Here is a 17890-nt window from a genome sequence, read left to right on the forward strand (position 1 = left end):
AATCAAGTGCGTAATGCAAGGTTGCAGGAAACTCCTGTAATTCGCTTTATCATCACAAGTTTTGGCTGTTTGGTGTCTGCCATCACCCAAAGTACCATATCGTCTTTGAAACACATAATCTACGTATTAATCATTAGTAATCTGGCACCGCAGCCTGGCAACCCACATGCTGATACAAGGGCCGTGTGTTTATATTTCAGCAGTGACTGGCTCTTTAATCAAGTGCGTAATGCAAGGTTGCACATTTCATTTACAATGTTTTATTAGAAATGAATAGAGAACCATTACTCTAGAAGCAGTCACGGCATTTATGGCCAATAAAACAGAGCATTACTGTCATCACCTCTAAGACGACTGTTGCCTGTATTAAAATGTTGTAGTTTACAATGATATATGAAGTCACAGTAAATATATAATTTTTCTTTTTCACAAAATAAAGCAACTCTCTTTGTTTAAGTTACTCACTCAATGTGGTAGAAGTCGAGATACGTCAATCAGTAGAATTAAAGAAGAAAGAAAAAAGAAAGTTTCTGAAGAGATCTTTGGGTGGTAGTGGGGTGGGTGTGTTTTTTAGTACTTTGTTTGGAAAAAGAGTAGGAGGGGGCTCATAGCTTGAGAAAGTAAATGAATCATCCCCAGCACCTTCCCCAGGTCTCTTCCTGTGGAATATTCCAAAAAGACACACACAATCTAGATTATATCCTAAGAGTAGTTTAAATGTGTCATTTATCCCATCAGACACAAAATGGTTTTAGGAGAACTTTTATTAGCCCACAATAAACGTGCCTAACACAGTTCATTAATCTAAATATGTTTTCAAGTCAATGTTGTCAGTATGCTGCCAGCGCTGTCTGCTCTGCTGCCTTCTCATGTGCTTCACTTACACTATGCTGGCATGAATTCATTCCATATTAGCGATCAGTGACCTGTTTCTGCTCTACACACAACGGTGATTCGGAATGTGGTAAAGGTTACATGGCATGTATTCAGGTTGCAGTGCTTGTTCTCAGTTTAAAATCATCAGTGTTTATGTCTTTTTTTGTAAAACCTACTAAGTACACTTGACATTATTATTATGATCTCATCGTTGCTGATCTATACAGATTGTCTGGCAATGCAAGTTCAACCCGCTCCGTCCTAGCTTGAGTTTCAGCTTTGCATTTTGTCAGGAGAATGTGGTATATACTGTAAATACATACATACCCCTGCTTGCAAGTGAATATGCACCATATAGCTACTGCAGGTTGTGGTAGTTACAGAAGATACACCATTATATTTCAGCAGAAATGACAATTCAGACATCAAATTAAACCAAACTGTTATGCTACAAGTTGTGCAAGACAAGAGTCCAGATGTTTCTACATGCAGAATGCAAGACTGATAAACTTAAACTGTTTTCTACTATTAATACTGTTAATATTCTACCAGACAACAGAGATTAGCTGGCGTGTCACTGAACATGTTTTAGGAACACTTATTAGCCCACAATACACGTGCCTAATACAATTAATTCATTCATCCAAATTCGATTTCAAGTCAATAATATCAATGTCCTGCCAGCTCTGCCTGCTCTGTTGCCATCTCATGTGTTTCACGTACACTATGCTGGCACGAATTCATTCCAGATTAGAGGTCAGTGACCTGTTTCTGCTCTACAACATTATGCTGAATTTAGTAATAATAATAATAAACTTTATTTATACAGCACGCATCAAAACAGAGTTAGAAAGTGCTTTACATGGTTGAACACAAATTAAAAACATTTCAAGTAAGAGGCATAAAACTAATAAATAAAACAATATAAACTTGTATCATGATAAAAAGAAACAAGATTCCACAACAGTGATACAGTAAAAATTGACATATATCACAAGAAAGAAATGGTAGGCTGTACAAAAAATGTCTTGAGAAGTGATTTTAAAGATGTCACTGAACCTGCAAGCCTCAGGTTCTCAGGCAAGGAGTGTCAGAGCTGAGGGGCCCTTACTGCAGAAGCCTGGTCACCTTTGGTCTTGAGCCAGCTCTTAGGAACAGATAACAAATGATCTGAGGCTGCGTTCTGGCTCATAGGGGAGCAGCAAGTCAGCAATATAGCTGGGAGCAGAACCATGAAGTGCTTTAAGAGCGATCAGTAAAACCTTAAGATCAATTCTAAACCTTACAGGTAACCAGCAAATGGAGGTTAAAACAGGAGTGATGTAATCTTGTCTTCTAGTTTTAGTTAAAAGTCGGGCAGCTGCATTTTGTACAAGCTGAAGTTGTGAGATAGTTAATTGGCTTGAATACAATGAATTAAAATAATCCAACCTAGATGAAGTAAAAGTACGGATGTCCTTCTCAAGATCAGGCCGCGAGAGAAAAGACTCGATTTTTGAGATGTTTTTTCAGAATCAGAATCAGAATGAGCTTTATTGCAAAGTAGTGTTTTACACATACGAGGAATTTGCTGTGGTGATAAGGTGCTACACGTAGACAAACATACAGTCAACATAAATAAATGTAGAAATATATAAATATGGAATGGAATAACAACGTTGCATATATATACACACACATGTGCATTCTGGGTCTGTGCCGTGCAGAAGTAACGCAACGGAAGAGAATATTGTGTACATATAAATATATAAACTGACAACAAAAATATACAACAACAAAGATCATCAACAAATATGTGCGACGTGCCAGGTCTGTGCCCGACACGAGATGAAACAGTATTTACATGTGCAGAGACATTTGTATCATTTAACTGGTACAAACATGATTGAACAACAATTTTAACATATTTTTTTTTAAAAAAAGGTTATAGTCAAACATTACACCCAGGTTTCTAGCTACAAATTATGATTTCTGTTTTAGTGTTATTAAGCTGGAGACGGTTTTTGGACACCCAGGACTTTGCATCACCCGTAAAGGATAAAAGATAGTTAAAATTGCCTTCATTTGTTGTTTTTAATGGGACACAGATCTTATCCGGTTATCCTGCGTATAGGGTCACGGGAGCCTATCCCAGCTGACATTGGGCGAAAGGCAGGTGTTACGTCCCACCCTTTGGTGGCAACATGGGACAAACAACACCCCAACACTGACCCAAACTCAACACAAATAAACACCTTTAAAACAACCAAATCAAGGGAATTTATTAACATAACTAGACAATAAATTAAGAACACCAAAAACACAACACAAAAATACCCCAGCTGGGAGGCAGCAAAGCTAGCAGTCCCAAATCAAGAAGGGTCCCCTCCTGACACTTGCACAGCAGCTTTTAAAGCCCGCCTTCCAAGGCCAGGTGGACCTTATTCGGTAATTAGCTGGAGCACTCCCAGAACAGAACTGAAAGACAGAAAACATGGACACAGCACAGGGAAATACATACAGCCGTAACAGCAGGGTACACCCTGGACAGGACCACACATGAAGGCAATTTAGAGACACCAATCAGCCTAGCCTGCATGTCTTTGGACAGAAAGAACCCACGCAGACACAGGGAGAACATGCAAACTCCGCACAGAAAGGCCGGGGCACCCGGGGTTTGAACCCATGACCTTCTTGCTGCAAGGTGACAGTGCTTGACAGTGCTAACCACACCACACCCACCACCCTAAATGAGCAACCAATGATTCATAAATGATTGCCTGATGGTGGAAGGTCTATGGCCGAAACTCATCTCTTACCCAATGAAATTGGCCTGTGGTGAGACGTGTTGTTAGAATCAGGCTGGATCCAGCACTTTCGAGGGTTTTCCTCCTTTGCTTGGCAAGGGACAAGGTTGCATGTGATGTGTATGAAGTCTCTTACTGTATTGACGTTGCTTTTGCAGTTGCACACACAACAGTTTTGAGTGTAATGTGCTTTTCATTTATAGTTGGGGCCCAAGAACGAACCGTGCAAGGTCCCTATTGAAACTGAAGGGATTATTCTTCTTTTTTCTGCAAAGTAACCTCAATTTTGAAGTTGTTATAACTTCAGTATACATGCTGACATCTGGACCAAATTTGATATGTATATTAAGAGTTGCACCCTGAACACATCCATATGCCAATATTGACTCAATGTCATAGCGCCACCTGCTGGCAACAGGAAATGACACGATTTACGCTGTAATGTACTCCTAACAGACTGGATATCATCTTCAAAACTGTCCCAGAAAACCCTTAACACATTGATGAAGCCATGATGTAAAACTTGTGAGTTTTCGGTTAACGGTGTTGCAGTGGCGTAGCGGTGGCATGGCGGCGAAGCTCCACGCTTCACTGTGACACAGGAAGTTGTTGTAACTTGACTGTACATGCTCAGATCTTTATGAAATTTTACACGTTTAATAAGAATCCCGCCCTGAACACATGTATATGCTGACATTCACCCATAGTCATAGCACCACCTGTTGACAACAGGAAATTACCTGTTACGCAGCAACCCCCATGGCACGTTTCACATACATGTATGAAATTTCTGTGGCACATGTATCATGTCCCGACGTACCAAAAACCCTCTTGGTGCAATGCCCTAAACCCAACAGGAAGTCGGCCATTATGAATTTTATGGTTTTGGATTTCATTTTTGGATGATTTACTGGCCCCCGTACTTTAACGAACTCCTCCTAGGGATTAAGTCCGACCGTGTGGCGTCCAAAATTGATGATTCGCCATGAAAGAGGACGTTGTTGTAAATAGTGTACATGTTGACATATGCACCAGACTTTACGTGCTTGATTACAGTCCTGCCCCAAACACATCTACATGCTAATATTTAGTTATAGTCGTAGCGCCAAGTGCTATGCAGCACCTCAAAGGGGATGCAATGATGGTTAACACCTTTGTGCAGCATACGAAGCACATAGCAAATTCACAGCCACACAGGCAGATCTCCAGAATCTGCAACGCAGCCGCCTTTAGGCTTACTGTATTTGAATATACAGATATTCAATACTGGATTACTTGCAGTATACTATATATTTACTGTACTAAGTTGTGATTACTGTACTTTTTAAATTGTAAAATGTGTTTCCTCTAACTGCAAGCAGTTATAAGCGGGGTCCAAGCCTCCTGGCGCAAGCTGCCCCCCCGGCCCTGCGGTGGGCGCGCGAGGCGCCCCGGGCACCCCGCTGTGGCTCGGGGGACCTGTGGAGAATAAATGAGCAGAGTTATAAATGAAAGGGGCTTGCGGTTATGGAGTTGTGAAATGAGTGTATGTCTATGGGAGTGTTATTTGAATTCCAATTAATAGCGCCACCTAGAGGCCGATTGACGCAAAATTTCACAAAGTCCCCGAGTTTGGTGTAGATCGGCCATTGCAAACGTTAGATGTGACAGGACATCATGTTTTTAGCGTTTGCGCTAAAATTAGTTGGCCTGTAATACGGCCGTTTTTTGGCGGATCAAAATTCCCTCTACAAACTTTCTTGGGCTTGGTCTAGAGATGGTCTTTGCCAAGTTTCGTGGCGATCGGACTTGCGGCTTCGGAGGGGTTAATTAAAATAAGTTTTCCAGTTTTCCCGATTGAAATGAAAACGTCATGGCACAGAGGCTTATCCTATACCATCGGAATCGGTAGCATCCCCAAAACACGTAATAGTAAGGTTTATAAACGTGCGATGTAGTGGCGCGTAGTTATAAAGAAAAATGTCCTTTGGTTCAAAATCCCATTGAAATGAATGGGATATTTGAGCTTCGATTATAGCGCCACCTTTTGGCCGAATTGCACTAAATTTTTGAGGTTTCATCAGGGCCCCATCAAATTTGGTATGAATCAGACTTGTGGTTATGGAGATATAAAATGCATGTAAATCAATGGGACTTTATTTTTACGTCTTTAATCTGCAATAACAGCGCCACCTATGGGCATATTTGGGTGAACTTTGGTGCCTGTAGTAAGGGGACCATGCAGAACAATTTGGCTCTGGATTCATGTCAATGTGACTTGTGGTGACAGAGGAACAATTTTTTCGAATGAAATTGCGCCACCTAGGGGCGAGTTGCACCAAATGTTGCACAGGCCCTCAAGGGGGGGGGCGTCCCACATTAATGCTCCAAATTTGGTGTCGGTCGGCCATTCCAAAACGAAGACATGATGTCATTTCCTGTTTTTAGCATTTAATAATTGCTATAATTGCGACATTTTTAGTCGGATCAAAATTTCCTTTACAAACTTTCATCAGCTTGGTCCAGAGATTATCAGTGCCAAGTTTGGTGCCGATCAGACTTGCGGCTTCGGAGAAGTTAATAAAAATAGGTGTTTCAGTTTTCGCAATGTATCGAGAAAAAAAAAGTTGGGAGCTGGGAATGACGTCACACCCGAGTTGACGGCTCGTTAGCTTCCCCCGCGGGCTGGTTCGCTAGCTCCCCCCGCTGACGGTTGCGGAGCGTCACAACTCCGAAAATGTTTGAGCACATTTTAGATTCGCCATCATTTTATTAAATTGCCAATATTCGACATCTACACAGTTGATTTCTGGCCTCAAACCTTCCCAGAAGTGGATTTAGTGATGAAATAACGTCCGAAAACAGTACAAAACGTTCTGTTGTTGGCCTCTCTCATCTTCTTTCAGTCCATTGTTTGGGATATCTCTGCCGTCAAGTTCAAGTTACCAACCGATGCATCCTCGGTATGGGCGTGTCAAGAACACTTCCGGGATTTTTAACCGTTCTTTCCAAAATGCAGACTTGTGTATTGGGACAGTACTTGGGCCACAAAAGCTTAAGGTTCACAAGAACACAAGTACAGACAAGAACACAGATTGAGAAAGGCCCACTGCATGGCTCATTACTGTAATGGATGAACAGCTGTGCACGCAGATCATCCTCAGAAGCTCAATGAGAGTATCTGCTAGGGAGGTGAAGTATGGCAGGTCACAGTGAGTGAAGCAGAATACCAATCACCTTTTATCGTTCATTTAAATTAAACATCTTTGCTGGTTGCAGCCAAGTGCTCTGCTATGACCGATGACTTAGCTAAATGAACAAGATTTTCACTACAAATTGCTGTAGATTATTGTGCTTAGGCTCATCTGACATTTACAGCAACATTATGCAGTAATTTTATCTTAAAACTTAATTTTGATGACTTCTAATAGCAGACCTTGAGGGGATGTTCGCTGAATTGTACAAAAATACATGTATTTCATTAGAATTGCATACCCCACCTTCAAATCCTGTCTTTATCACTCCAACTAAAAATACCATCTTTTCATGACCATATTTACAGTTTATACAAGCATTTTATTTGACTGAAGCCTATCGTCTGAAGTGAGATCTCCATCAGACATGCTCCTCAGAGAACAGTCTGAACAAGCAACACGATTATTGTCCTTCTTCTGTGGTCTTCCATGCACGGTAGCTCAGGCAGCCGCTTCCTGCGTAGCACAGTGTGGTCAGAAATGCAAAGAACTGAGAAGCGTGAAAGATGACGAAAAAAAGAATATGGGAGAACAGAGAGGGACAGGGAAACAATGGGAAGGAGTTCAATTTTAATATAAGTGTAATTTTAATCATTATCCACTCCAAGTCAAAGCACTCAACCCTGAAACTAGAAGTCCATTGCTATTATCCAAGTGGTACACAGCTACCTCTTATTATCATGACAGACACTTTAAGTGTCATGTAATGATGTTTTACTTTAAATCTGAGTGGCTAATGTTCTTGTAGCATCACATTTGGAAGTTATTGAGACTGTGACATTTGGTATCAGTTGTTGTACTTCTCCATTAGTTATTGATTGACTATTTGATTTGTTTAGTTTACTTTCAAGTGTTTGTGGACACACAAGTAAAATGCACAGAAAATGTTTTGACTTTGTTTCTTTAATAATTGCAGTGCAGTGTCGGCTATGAGGAGACCAACTGGCATTGAATACTTTGTCAATATTGTTATAAAATTCCATCGCAACAGGATATCATCTCAGGTTTTAATCCCGCAGCAGTCCCTGGTCTCGAGGTACGTCACATAAAAGTGATTCCTGTGAGGTAGACAAATTTACAATTTGGGGAAATAAAAGCACTGGTGTCAGACTGGTTCTTTATCAGCAGATAAATTGTAAAATTTATCACCGACAAAAGAAGTTGGTAACATTTTTTGATTGCTTTGTAGTGGTGGTGATAGAACAGTGGATAAGACACATGCCTTTGGTGTGAGAGACCCGGGTTCAATTTCCCACAGTGACACACCAATGTGTCTCTGAGTAAGACACTTCTCTGAAATATGACAATTCTAAGTTGCTTTGAATAAAAGCGTCCGCTAAATGAATAAATGTTTTAATTTTCTTTATTCATTTAACTGTGCTATCTGTTATATATAAAATTTTTGTACTCATGATTGTTTAAAGGCTGTTTCGAAACTCTCTCCACACTGCCAGGAATATATATTTCTGGTGGAGAAATACTAACCATAATAAAGAAAATACGTTTTTATCTGTAAAAACACTAACAGGGCCATTTCACCAATTCTACACACAAAGTTCAATCTACTTACCTTGAGGAGTATTGTTCTGTCTGTTACATTTACAGTTCCATAATGTTTTCTGTGTCTCTGAAAGCTTTCTAAAGTTTGAAAGATAAGCCTGGTGACGTCATGATCAGTGAAATCATCTATTTAAGATGCCCATCCTGTTGCATTTTGGAAATGTAGTGTTTTTGAAGATATACCCTCACTAGAGATTAAAGTTAACATATCTTAGCCTCACTTTTTTTAAACCTTTTTTTAACGCAAGGTCTTGATGGAAGTGCAATACTAACTCACTGAAGTGCCCCTTCAAGTTTAAGTTTATTGAGTCTAAAAATATAACCCCTGTGTATTTGTTTGTGAGCTACCCTTCAGGTCATTATTCCTAAAAACAATAGTTCTAAAGACAAAATCTGATTTTGCACAGTGGAATTACTTTTTGCACAAATTCTAGATTACACTGCACATGTAGTTTATATATATATTTGAAAATTCATGGAAGAAGCCTTACTTCAGTTGTTTTTGTTGTATTGTTGTGTGTAATGTTGACACATAAGCTTCAGTGATGTTTCTGATATACAGAGATAATAACAAAAACTTTCTTTCTTGATGAACTTTTCCCTCAACAGGTCATATCATAGACAGGAGTTCTCTTACTGCAGATGCTGCCCAGCAGTTGTAGTTGTGTCGCCCCCTAATGGCCTGGTTGACTGTGTGAGCATCCACCACTGCCGTCACCAGGTACAGAGCCGTAGCACCACAGTTCAAACACAGCGACTAGAAGAAAGAAAGACACAAACAGTGAATTGCAGATAAAAAAAAACAAAGCAGTCTAACCACTCTGTTCAACTCAAAGCAGAAAACACATTTTAACAAAAGGAGTGAACCAGACAGGTTGTTTTACAGTTTTTCACAACTGCTAAAACACTAAACCCCATTCTCTGAACAAAATGCTCAATGGCCTAAACCCATTTGTCAAATCAGTCACTCTTAACAGGTTCAGGTAGAGTGAGGACACTGTTTGCAAATCTCATCCACTATTTTTGCAAAACTCTGAACACATTCTAACGCACTAAAACACATTTTGCACACTTGTTTCTAATGCTGTGATCAAACCAAAATGTGGTCAAATCCCTGGCCAGCATAGTGGCAATGTCACACTTTGACCAAGTTATAAGTAAGGGACAGATTCTCTACCCTCATTCAACCTTGGGGCCATATAACACTGAACGTCTTCTTACTTTTCTGGGTGGTCGTTGGAATTTTGTGTTTGAGCATGAGCAGCAGGATCATCAGCCAGCAGTACATCCTGTCTATGGGACAATGTCAGCTTTCACTGTGGTGTCCTGCTAAGCAAGTGGCTCAATGTCAACCAGCAACCAGTGATTCATAAATTTTTACTTTCAGCCTACAGCCCTTACTTCAATCCAATAGAAGAATTTTTCTCTGCCTGATGGTGGAAGGTCTATGACCGAAACTCATTTACTACGGAAAATCTCTTATGGGCAATGGAATTGGCCTGTGGTGAGACATGTGTGGAGTGTTGTTACAGTCAGGCTGCATCCAGCACTTCCGAGGGTTAAGGTTGCATGTGATGTGGATGAAGTCTCTTATTGTATAGACTTTGATTTTACAGTTGCACAACATTTTTGAGTGTAATGTACTTTTAATTTATAGTTTTCTTTGTTCTGTGTTTGTCTTTGTTCTTGTGAATGTAGTTTAGTTTGGGTTTTGTGTTTAAAGTTTTGAGAATATGGGTGAAGGGTTCAAGAAATGTGTCTTAGCAATAGTGAAAAACTGTACTATATCTGAGGGGTCCTAAAATCGGAAGGCAACTCGTGAGGTCCGACAACTTTGTGGGGACCAAAATGCTACACGTTCAATTGTTAAGACTTGGTTTTAGGGTTAGGCTTAGAATTGGGTTAGGGTTTGGCACTTAGTTGTGATGGTGAGGGTAAAGGGCTAGGGAATGCATTATGTGCTGTGTGTGTTGGGGGGGTGAGTGTGTGTGTGTGTGTGTTACCAGTGTAGTCCAAGGGACCTGTGGTATTCTGCTGTGGGCTCCAGTGAGATAAATAATAAACAGGCAAATGGTCAGCACCCAGCACAAGATGGAAACAAACATCACCCAGCAGAGAGCAGGCACATGAAAATACTCTGTACCCCCAACCAGAATCCACACTAACATACCACACACCTGGAGGAGAGGAGAGAAGAGGAGAGGAGAGGAGCACATTATTTATATCTACATTGAGTGAAGAAAATACTTGGTTTGTTTTCTCTATGAAATACTGCAGAATAAATAGAGGTCAAGGCTTCAAATCCTCATTGATTACACTAGATTAATCTTTTTAAGTCATGAAAAGGAGATCTATTTTAAAGTGCAACATTGTGAAATATAACATAAACAAACAAACAAACAATAAAACACATAATTAAAGGTAGTGCTACTACTTTCCAAGTTCTAAACACCCGACATGCCCAGTCTCCACTAAATCGCCGCTGTGAGTATCTAAATCTCTTTCCTCCCAAACCACCCTTCCTGTTTTACAACAAAAGAATTCTGCTGGATGTTTTTTTTTTCACAGTAAGATTGCGTTTTCTGGTGTGAAACATGGCAGGGCTAGTTTATTTTTTAAATGAAATAACTTATTACTTAAGGTTATCTTTTTAACATCAAAATCTGACGACTTACTGAATTTATTTGTTTGAATTAACCAGAATTTGCAATTAAATGTATTTTCATGGTTTTATTAGCATCTGTGTATCTATGATTTTAAGTTATGCTGATACAGTACATAGTTTGGTTCCAAAATTGTTATATAATTTCCAAAATAAGCAGCTTTAGAGTTTGTGTGCAATTAGATTATACTTTTGTATATCTTGTTCAGATCAGATTATCCACCCCTGGCCTGCCAGCTTCTGCATGGCAGCCAGCCAGACTGTATTTGCAGAGAGGCTGTCCTGACTTTTTCCCTCAGTTGATTTTGGAAAGGAAGAGACACAATGCGGGAAAGGAAGGAGGAAGAGCTTATTAGCTTGGAGTGTTTTGGGTTAACATCCTATTTTCAAAGAAAAATAGTTCTTCTGTTTTTGTATATATATTTTATATATTAAATGCAGTCTAAGAAATACCACAAAAATATCACTAATGAATTTCAGATCCATGTTCTAGAAAAATATAGTAATTAATGAGTTTATTTTTTCTGACACAAAACCTTCATATGTGCACTACTGTAGACGAGAAACAACCCAAACACAGATCAAGCTGCCTCAAGTGTGTGTGTGTGTGTGTGTGTGTGTGTGTGTGTGTGTGTGTTTCTGCATCACTATGTGAGAACATAACTAGCTGTTAACATACTTTTGTAGTATGTCGTAAACATCAAAATGATTGCCACTTCCTGGCAATGATTATTAAATGTATGTATGTATCTGTTGCTCCAATAGTAATGTCCTGTTATCCGCTCTGTTGTGATAATCTGCTGAGCATGTTTAAATGATACAGTCTTCAAACGCTGACCATCTTAAAATCCAAATTCACACTTACTATCTCAGCCAGGAGGAGTATTCCTTTGGCATTTGTTGTGAAGTGCTGATCGAAGGCCAAGGTGGAGGTAGAGATGTTGCATTCTGGTACTGAGGGAGTCCTGCGGGCCGACACCACGACGGCTCTTTCCATGATGCACTCAGCAGGCAGCCTATGTGTGTTCTCAGTCGGGTTGTGGCTGTTGCAGAGGAAGTTGTCTTCCTGTCGCAGAATCCAACAAGGACACCCTTCTAGAATCACACTTTTTTTTCCCTGTTGAGTCTTTAAAAAGTTTACAGATTTACACTGTAGAAGTAGAATTCAAAAAAAAAAAAGACAATTGGTTAATTAGATAGAAAGAAAGAGTTATTTTCATTTTTTTATTGTGTGGTGAAGTAATACAAACTATGTGGGACATAGCTACATTACACACTTGAACTGGCACAGAAGTGACAATAAATAGGAAGGAAATGGAGAAGAAAGTGCCTTCAGAGGTATTCACAGCTTAAGGAAAGAAGGGGAGCATTGTATGAAATCCACTTCAGGACACACTGATAATGACAGTTCTGCTACTGATGATAATTAATGCTGATAGGCAGGAGGAAGAGGTGGTCTCTCCGTGAGGGGCTAAAGATGCGCTGCTTATATATTTGCATGTTTTAGCCCCCTAACTACTAATTATTGATTACTTAGGTTGATGTGCTGCATTCCAGGCTGTCATTTGTTTTCAGCTAATGTAAAAATTTTTCAGAGATTCAGTCTTGCTTAAGTTTGGTAATCCACCACAATGAGCAATTTATTTTTCTGGTGCATTAAAGGATGGTGTGATATTTAATAGATAAAGGGCTGTTAAAGCAGAAAGGCAACATTTGAAAGAAAAAAAACAGAAGACAAACAAGCGAATGCTTATGGTTTAAAGGGTAATGTGCATAATTTTACTAATAATCAAACTAATGCATTAAAAAGGTAGCTGTTCATCTCAACAGTTATGTGGTGCCTGTGTCACAACTACCCTCCAATTTTAACTGCACTTTAGTTACCCCGCACCATATCTTTACTCCACCATACAACACTTCACAATCCATGACATGTATCCATACAATACATTTACGGAGGCAGGCGGGGGGTTGAAGGAATAGGGGGGGTCTCATTGGCCTCGTGTCCTGCCCCTGGAGCCCTGGGGCATCGGGGGTGCCGTGGGGTTGGTGTCCGCCTTGCCTGGCCCGCTCTGGACCTGGGGGTCTGGGGACTCAGGCCTTTGGCTTTTGCTCATTTCTGGGGCGGATGGTGTGTCTCCGAGCCCGGGGGCCCGTGGTCTCCTCTCCGAGCCGGGGCCCTCTTCGGCAGGGGTGGTTCTCCCGCTGCTTCCCCCTGCCGCCTCTCTCACAGTGGGGGCAATCGGGAATCCCTGGGGCGCATGGCCAGTGTTGTCGGGGTGGGTTTTGGCCCTCTTCCTTGGGGGTGGTTGCCTCGGGTTCACGGAGCTCAGGGGCTGCTGGCTCTGCCTGCACTCTGGGGGGGGGATGCCTTCGGCTGGGATGGGGCCCAAATTGGGGGCCTGGTTTTCCAGCGTTATTGCTGGTAGCAGGGAGCTCACCGGCACGGCTCTCTGCTGTTCTCCCTCAGGGCGGTGCGCAGCTCTCCCCGGGACATGTGGTCTGGGGGGGTTCCCTGGCTACTGTGGGTGGGGGTGTCTGGGTTCGGCCCGGGGAGAGGTCAGTCTGCGGTTCGGAGGGCTGTGATTGTGGGGCATCACTTGCTTCAGCTCTCACGGCGGTGCTGTGTTGTTTATTTATGTTGCCTGATTTTTTCTCATTTTCATTTCTCTCTCAATTGTCTTCCTATGTCAGCTGTTTATTGCTGCTGTTCAGCTGGATGTCTCTTTGTTTGTGTTTTTTTGTTTGTTTGTTTGTTGTTTGTTTTTCTCCCCACCAAGCCCCCCATCACCGCTCTCTTGCAGGTGTTGCTCTCTCTCTGTGCTGTGTGTTTATGTGGTGTTTCTATTCCCCATCCCCATGTCTGTCCCCTGTCTGGCCCGGTGACAAATACATTTGAATTAATAACAATACAGACAAAGGAGTATATTAATACTCTCTTGTTAAAGTAAAATCTGTCTGGCACAATACGGTATCCAGCTCCTCACACTCATACCAGGCTGCCGGGCAGGACAGGTTAAAAAAAAAAAGAAGCTGTTTATTACATCAAAAAAGGCAGAATGCTTTGATAAATCAGAGGGTGGATGGTGACTTATACTTAAGACACCAGCAGAGGACATCACAACTTTATTGCCATTAACAATAACATGACTTTGACTCATTAAAAGATCCCCTTTGTGTTTTTAACATGTGAAATCATAATATTATGTGTCCTTCTTAAAATTATATCTAGTCCTTTGCCCTCATTAAAAAAACTGAATATTTAAATATGCAAATAGTGTTTGATTCAGAAGTTTAACTATAAAAGATGTCTCCTACCCCAAGTAACAAAACACATCTTTGAGTGAAAGGGGGACTTTAAGGAGGAAATCTTGCTGAGACCTTGTTGCTGTGTTAAGTCATTTCTGAGCACTAAGAGAGAAGGAAGATTTTTGGTCTAATTGAAACCCTGTATTTTATCAAAAGCGTGCCTTTGCTGCTGTGCAGCTATGGAGGCAGTGAGTGACTTTGGCCACTGGGGGGCAGTAGTTACACATGGACAAAAAGGAAACCGAGAGAACAGCAGGGTAAAGGGACAAAAGACATAAGGTTGAGGCCAACAAGACAGAGGGTTGGGATAGTTAACTGTGGGCGTGTAAATTGTTGTTCTCACACATTTATTGTCATTTTTTATTGTTGTTAATGAGGAGAAGGCAGCACTACAGTCAACTAACATGGCTGATTCAACAGATTATCTCAGGTGTGACTGCATTAAGCATAAACGTGGATGACTGAATGTTTCATTCTGCTGTGACCATAAAAGTATAGAGAGAATAAAAGTGTAGTCATGTATACATTGATAATCAAATATTTTATCAGTGGGATTATACTGTATGTTTCCCGGCTGTGGCAGCAGTTCTCTCTAGGGAATTCTAGCTGTAACTCTGATTAGACAGAAGTGATTTGAACAACCAGGTGGCTATAAATGCAGTCTTATCACACAAAAATGAGACAAAACAAGCTTTTTGAATAAGATTCAAACAACTCTCCCTCTCCTTCAACACATGCAAGCCAATAGAGTAATAATCTCTCCACTGAGATGCTTTGTGGTGTTCTGTTGTAGTTAGTAGCCTGGACCATGCATTATCTGACTGGATATTTAACATGCTTTATCTTATGTTACTTGATAGACTAATTCTGTCCTGCTGAGCAGATGCTGCACTATAAAGCAATTTATCCACTGCAGCAATACTCTGCATTACTTTCTCTCTCCATTTACTGAACCAACAGGCCAGCTCTCCTTGACTTCCTTGTGCTGGTCACTGGCTTCATGTAGCGAATTCAATAAAAAAAACAAAAGGGCCAACCGAAAGGCCATTTCTGTAAATGGGACTGGCAGCCTGCACCCAGAGACATTAGTCTTTCTTTGAGACCAATAGATTCTCTATATGAGCCATCTAACAGCTAATTGTCAAATGGGGTCATTTCACTTTCATTCTAATTCAATGTCATTTAATAATGTCAGAGCACATTCTTAATTATTTCTTTACAGATTGAACATGACTACCTTCAGAAAGTTTTAGGTTTTACCCATTTAGGAATTCCCTTTGCCAGACTCTGCACAGTGTTTGTTTCATTTTTGTATGTTTGTTTGTTTGGAATCTACAGAGAGAGAGAGAAGAAGGTTTTGGCTTTACAGAAGATCCTCCTTTATTCAATACATTATTGAGTACAGATGATCAGCGTTTTTTATGATTGATGTTATTTTCATTAAGAGTGAATAGTATGTAGTATATTAATGTAGTGTTTTGGTCTGACATGAATACCTGGATGTATTTGTGTTTCTCCTCTGCAGAATCAATGGGGGAGAATCATCACATTTGTTATGGGTGTCCAGTGAAGTGCACTTCCTGTCCTACACTTCCTTATCTTAAATAAGAAACATTAAGCAAGCTTTTTCCATAAAGATGTGCACTTCAAAATGTGCTACCAACACAGTATCTGTACTGAACTTATGAATAATGGAAGCCACCTGTCGATGTGATCACATTAGAGTGGCTCTCTCCTCAGCCATGCACACAGGAAAACCTTGATTGATGATATGGTCGATTGGACTCTAAAGTTATTTGAGAGCTTTCTTACTCATTGAATACATCTCCATCTTCCTCTGCTACCCCTTTCTCCTCCTCCACCGTAAAGCTTGATAACTCTTCTTTTTACATACATAATCATCTGGTGCCATTATTTGTCCACACAGCAGCCTTCATAACAATATGGTGAGGTTTCAGTTTACCATTAATCATATGGTCTAAACTAAAACAAACTGGCATGAAGGACTGACTGCATTAATGGGATTTACATTTTCGTGTTTGTAGGGATGTAGAGATGGATGTAATTTTGCAAAATGGCCCAAAGCTATATTTTTATTAGTTGTTGAAGAACATGTGTAGTAGAGTGAAAAATGAGCCAGTGAACTGGAGGAAAACCTTTAATGCCAAAGAATCCTCTCATCACTGCTGAACATACACGCTTTAATGGGATGGATAATATCAGTGGATATCTGGTGGATGTAGTCAGCATATCCTAATCATGATTAGGAGCAAATACAGCAGGCATTTCCACTCATCAATAACCTAGTGCCTCCTGTAATAGCTGCTTTCTTAGATTCTTTAAAGTAATTATCATGCTTTGTTGTCTAAGCAGCTCCATTAAAATTGGGGCTTCTCCTTTAATTCCCTGAAATACCACAAAGGCCTCTTTCCCTGATTTTATAGTGTTTTTCTCTACAGGTTTACACACACACACATGCTGATCCTGTTGGCCTATTATGAGACATTTTATAACTTAACTAAAGATAACAATAATCAATGAAAATGGACATAATGAAATGGATTTCACCTGGCCTATTCGGGGTATTGTTAACCGCATCATTTGTGTCATTAGTTTACTTTATCCAAGTAGGTAGCTAGGAATATGATGCACAGATCAATTAAATGCACCAACCATAACCAAACTACAGAATCAGAATCATACTTGCCGTAATTTAGTTTGGGAGAAAAACAATAATGTGGAATAACAGGAAATGAGAAAACAAAATATTTCTGGAAGCAAACTCAAATTCATGACAGCATCTGGACATAAACTTAATGCTGTGACATTTCACTTCCTGTGTTGATGCAATTCATTTAAATGGAGCGAAAATGAACTCAGACATACAGTTATTCCATCAGCAGTTAAATAATCATCATCTCTGAGAGATTTAACTGAAAATAAGAAAATGTAATAAACTGTATTAGTTTTCCACAGATTCCAGAGGGATTTATGCAACATGCTGCCCAGCCCTGCTCCACCATCGCATCTCTACCCCCCACTTTATTTGGAAAATGTGCAATTGTATCTTTTGTTGCTGGAGTTACTTTCTCTCTATCACTTCTTTTGTTAAGAGCCATAGAGTGAGGTATCACATCTCTGCTGGAAATGCTTTTATTTAGTTTTTTCCCTTAAAGTATCTTTTCTATTCTTACCATTGTCTTCATTGTTACACTGTATTTACTCCTCTGTCTTTCCCTCTAATTCTCCCTCCCCTGCTCTGTCTTCTTCTTTATTGTGTGTGTTTAGAATCTGCTGCTGTGACAGAAAGCCTCGCCACTGTCACACACACACACACACACACACTCTGCACCATTTACCGAAACTCTACATGCTAACATGTAAATAACCTGAACTCCGCCTGAACCTTCTCATCCCCTCTCTCTATACATACACACACACACACACACACACACACACACACA

At 40.3% G+C, this 17890-nt stretch overlaps 1 protein-coding gene and 1 long non-coding RNA gene across 2 annotated transcripts; one reads left to right on the top strand and one right to left on the bottom strand.

The window, feature by feature from the left end:
* Positions 1-6740: 6740 nt before the first annotated feature.
* Positions 6741-9183, top strand: LOC123967675. Its single transcript, XR_006824314.1, has 3 exons — positions 6741-6833; positions 7812-7931; positions 9065-9183. It is a non-coding gene; the product is annotated as an uncharacterized LOC123967675 (long non-coding RNA).
* On the bottom strand, positions 6869-12128 carry cmtm8b (CKLF-like MARVEL transmembrane domain containing 8b). Its single transcript, XM_046043846.1, has 4 exons — positions 11983-12128; positions 10459-10632; positions 9093-9212; positions 6869-7385 (listed from the first exon to the last, which is right to left on the bottom strand). The coding sequence occupies exons 1-4, from the start codon at positions 12112-12114 to the stop codon at positions 7299-7301; spliced, it is 513 nt and encodes a 170-aa protein (XP_045899802.1). The 5' UTR covers positions 12115-12128; the 3' UTR covers positions 6869-7298.
* Between the last annotated feature and the right edge of the window lie 5762 nt (positions 12129-17890).

This window comes from Micropterus dolomieu, linkage group LG03 (genome assembly GCF_021292245.1).
Source record: "Micropterus dolomieu isolate WLL.071019.BEF.003 ecotype Adirondacks linkage group LG03, ASM2129224v1, whole genome shotgun sequence".
In the NCBI taxonomy this organism is placed as follows: Eukaryota; Metazoa; Chordata; class Actinopteri; order Centrarchiformes; family Centrarchidae; genus Micropterus; species Micropterus dolomieu.

Bases quoted from the DNA above. Each gene is read 5' to 3' on its own strand.
- cmtm8b (XM_046043846.1), bottom strand. From the start codon at position 12,114: ATGGAAAGAGCCGTCGTGGTGTCGGCCCGCAGGACTCCCTCAGTACCA. The intron at 9,213-10,458 runs GTAACACACACA...TCTTTCTTCTAG, and splicing joins AGGTCCCTTGGACTACACTG to TCGCTGTGTTTGAACTGTGG. The intron at 7,386-9,092 runs GTAAGAGAACTC...CACGCTTCTCAG, and splicing joins ACTGCTGGGCAGCATCTGCA to TTCTTTGCATTTCTGACCAC.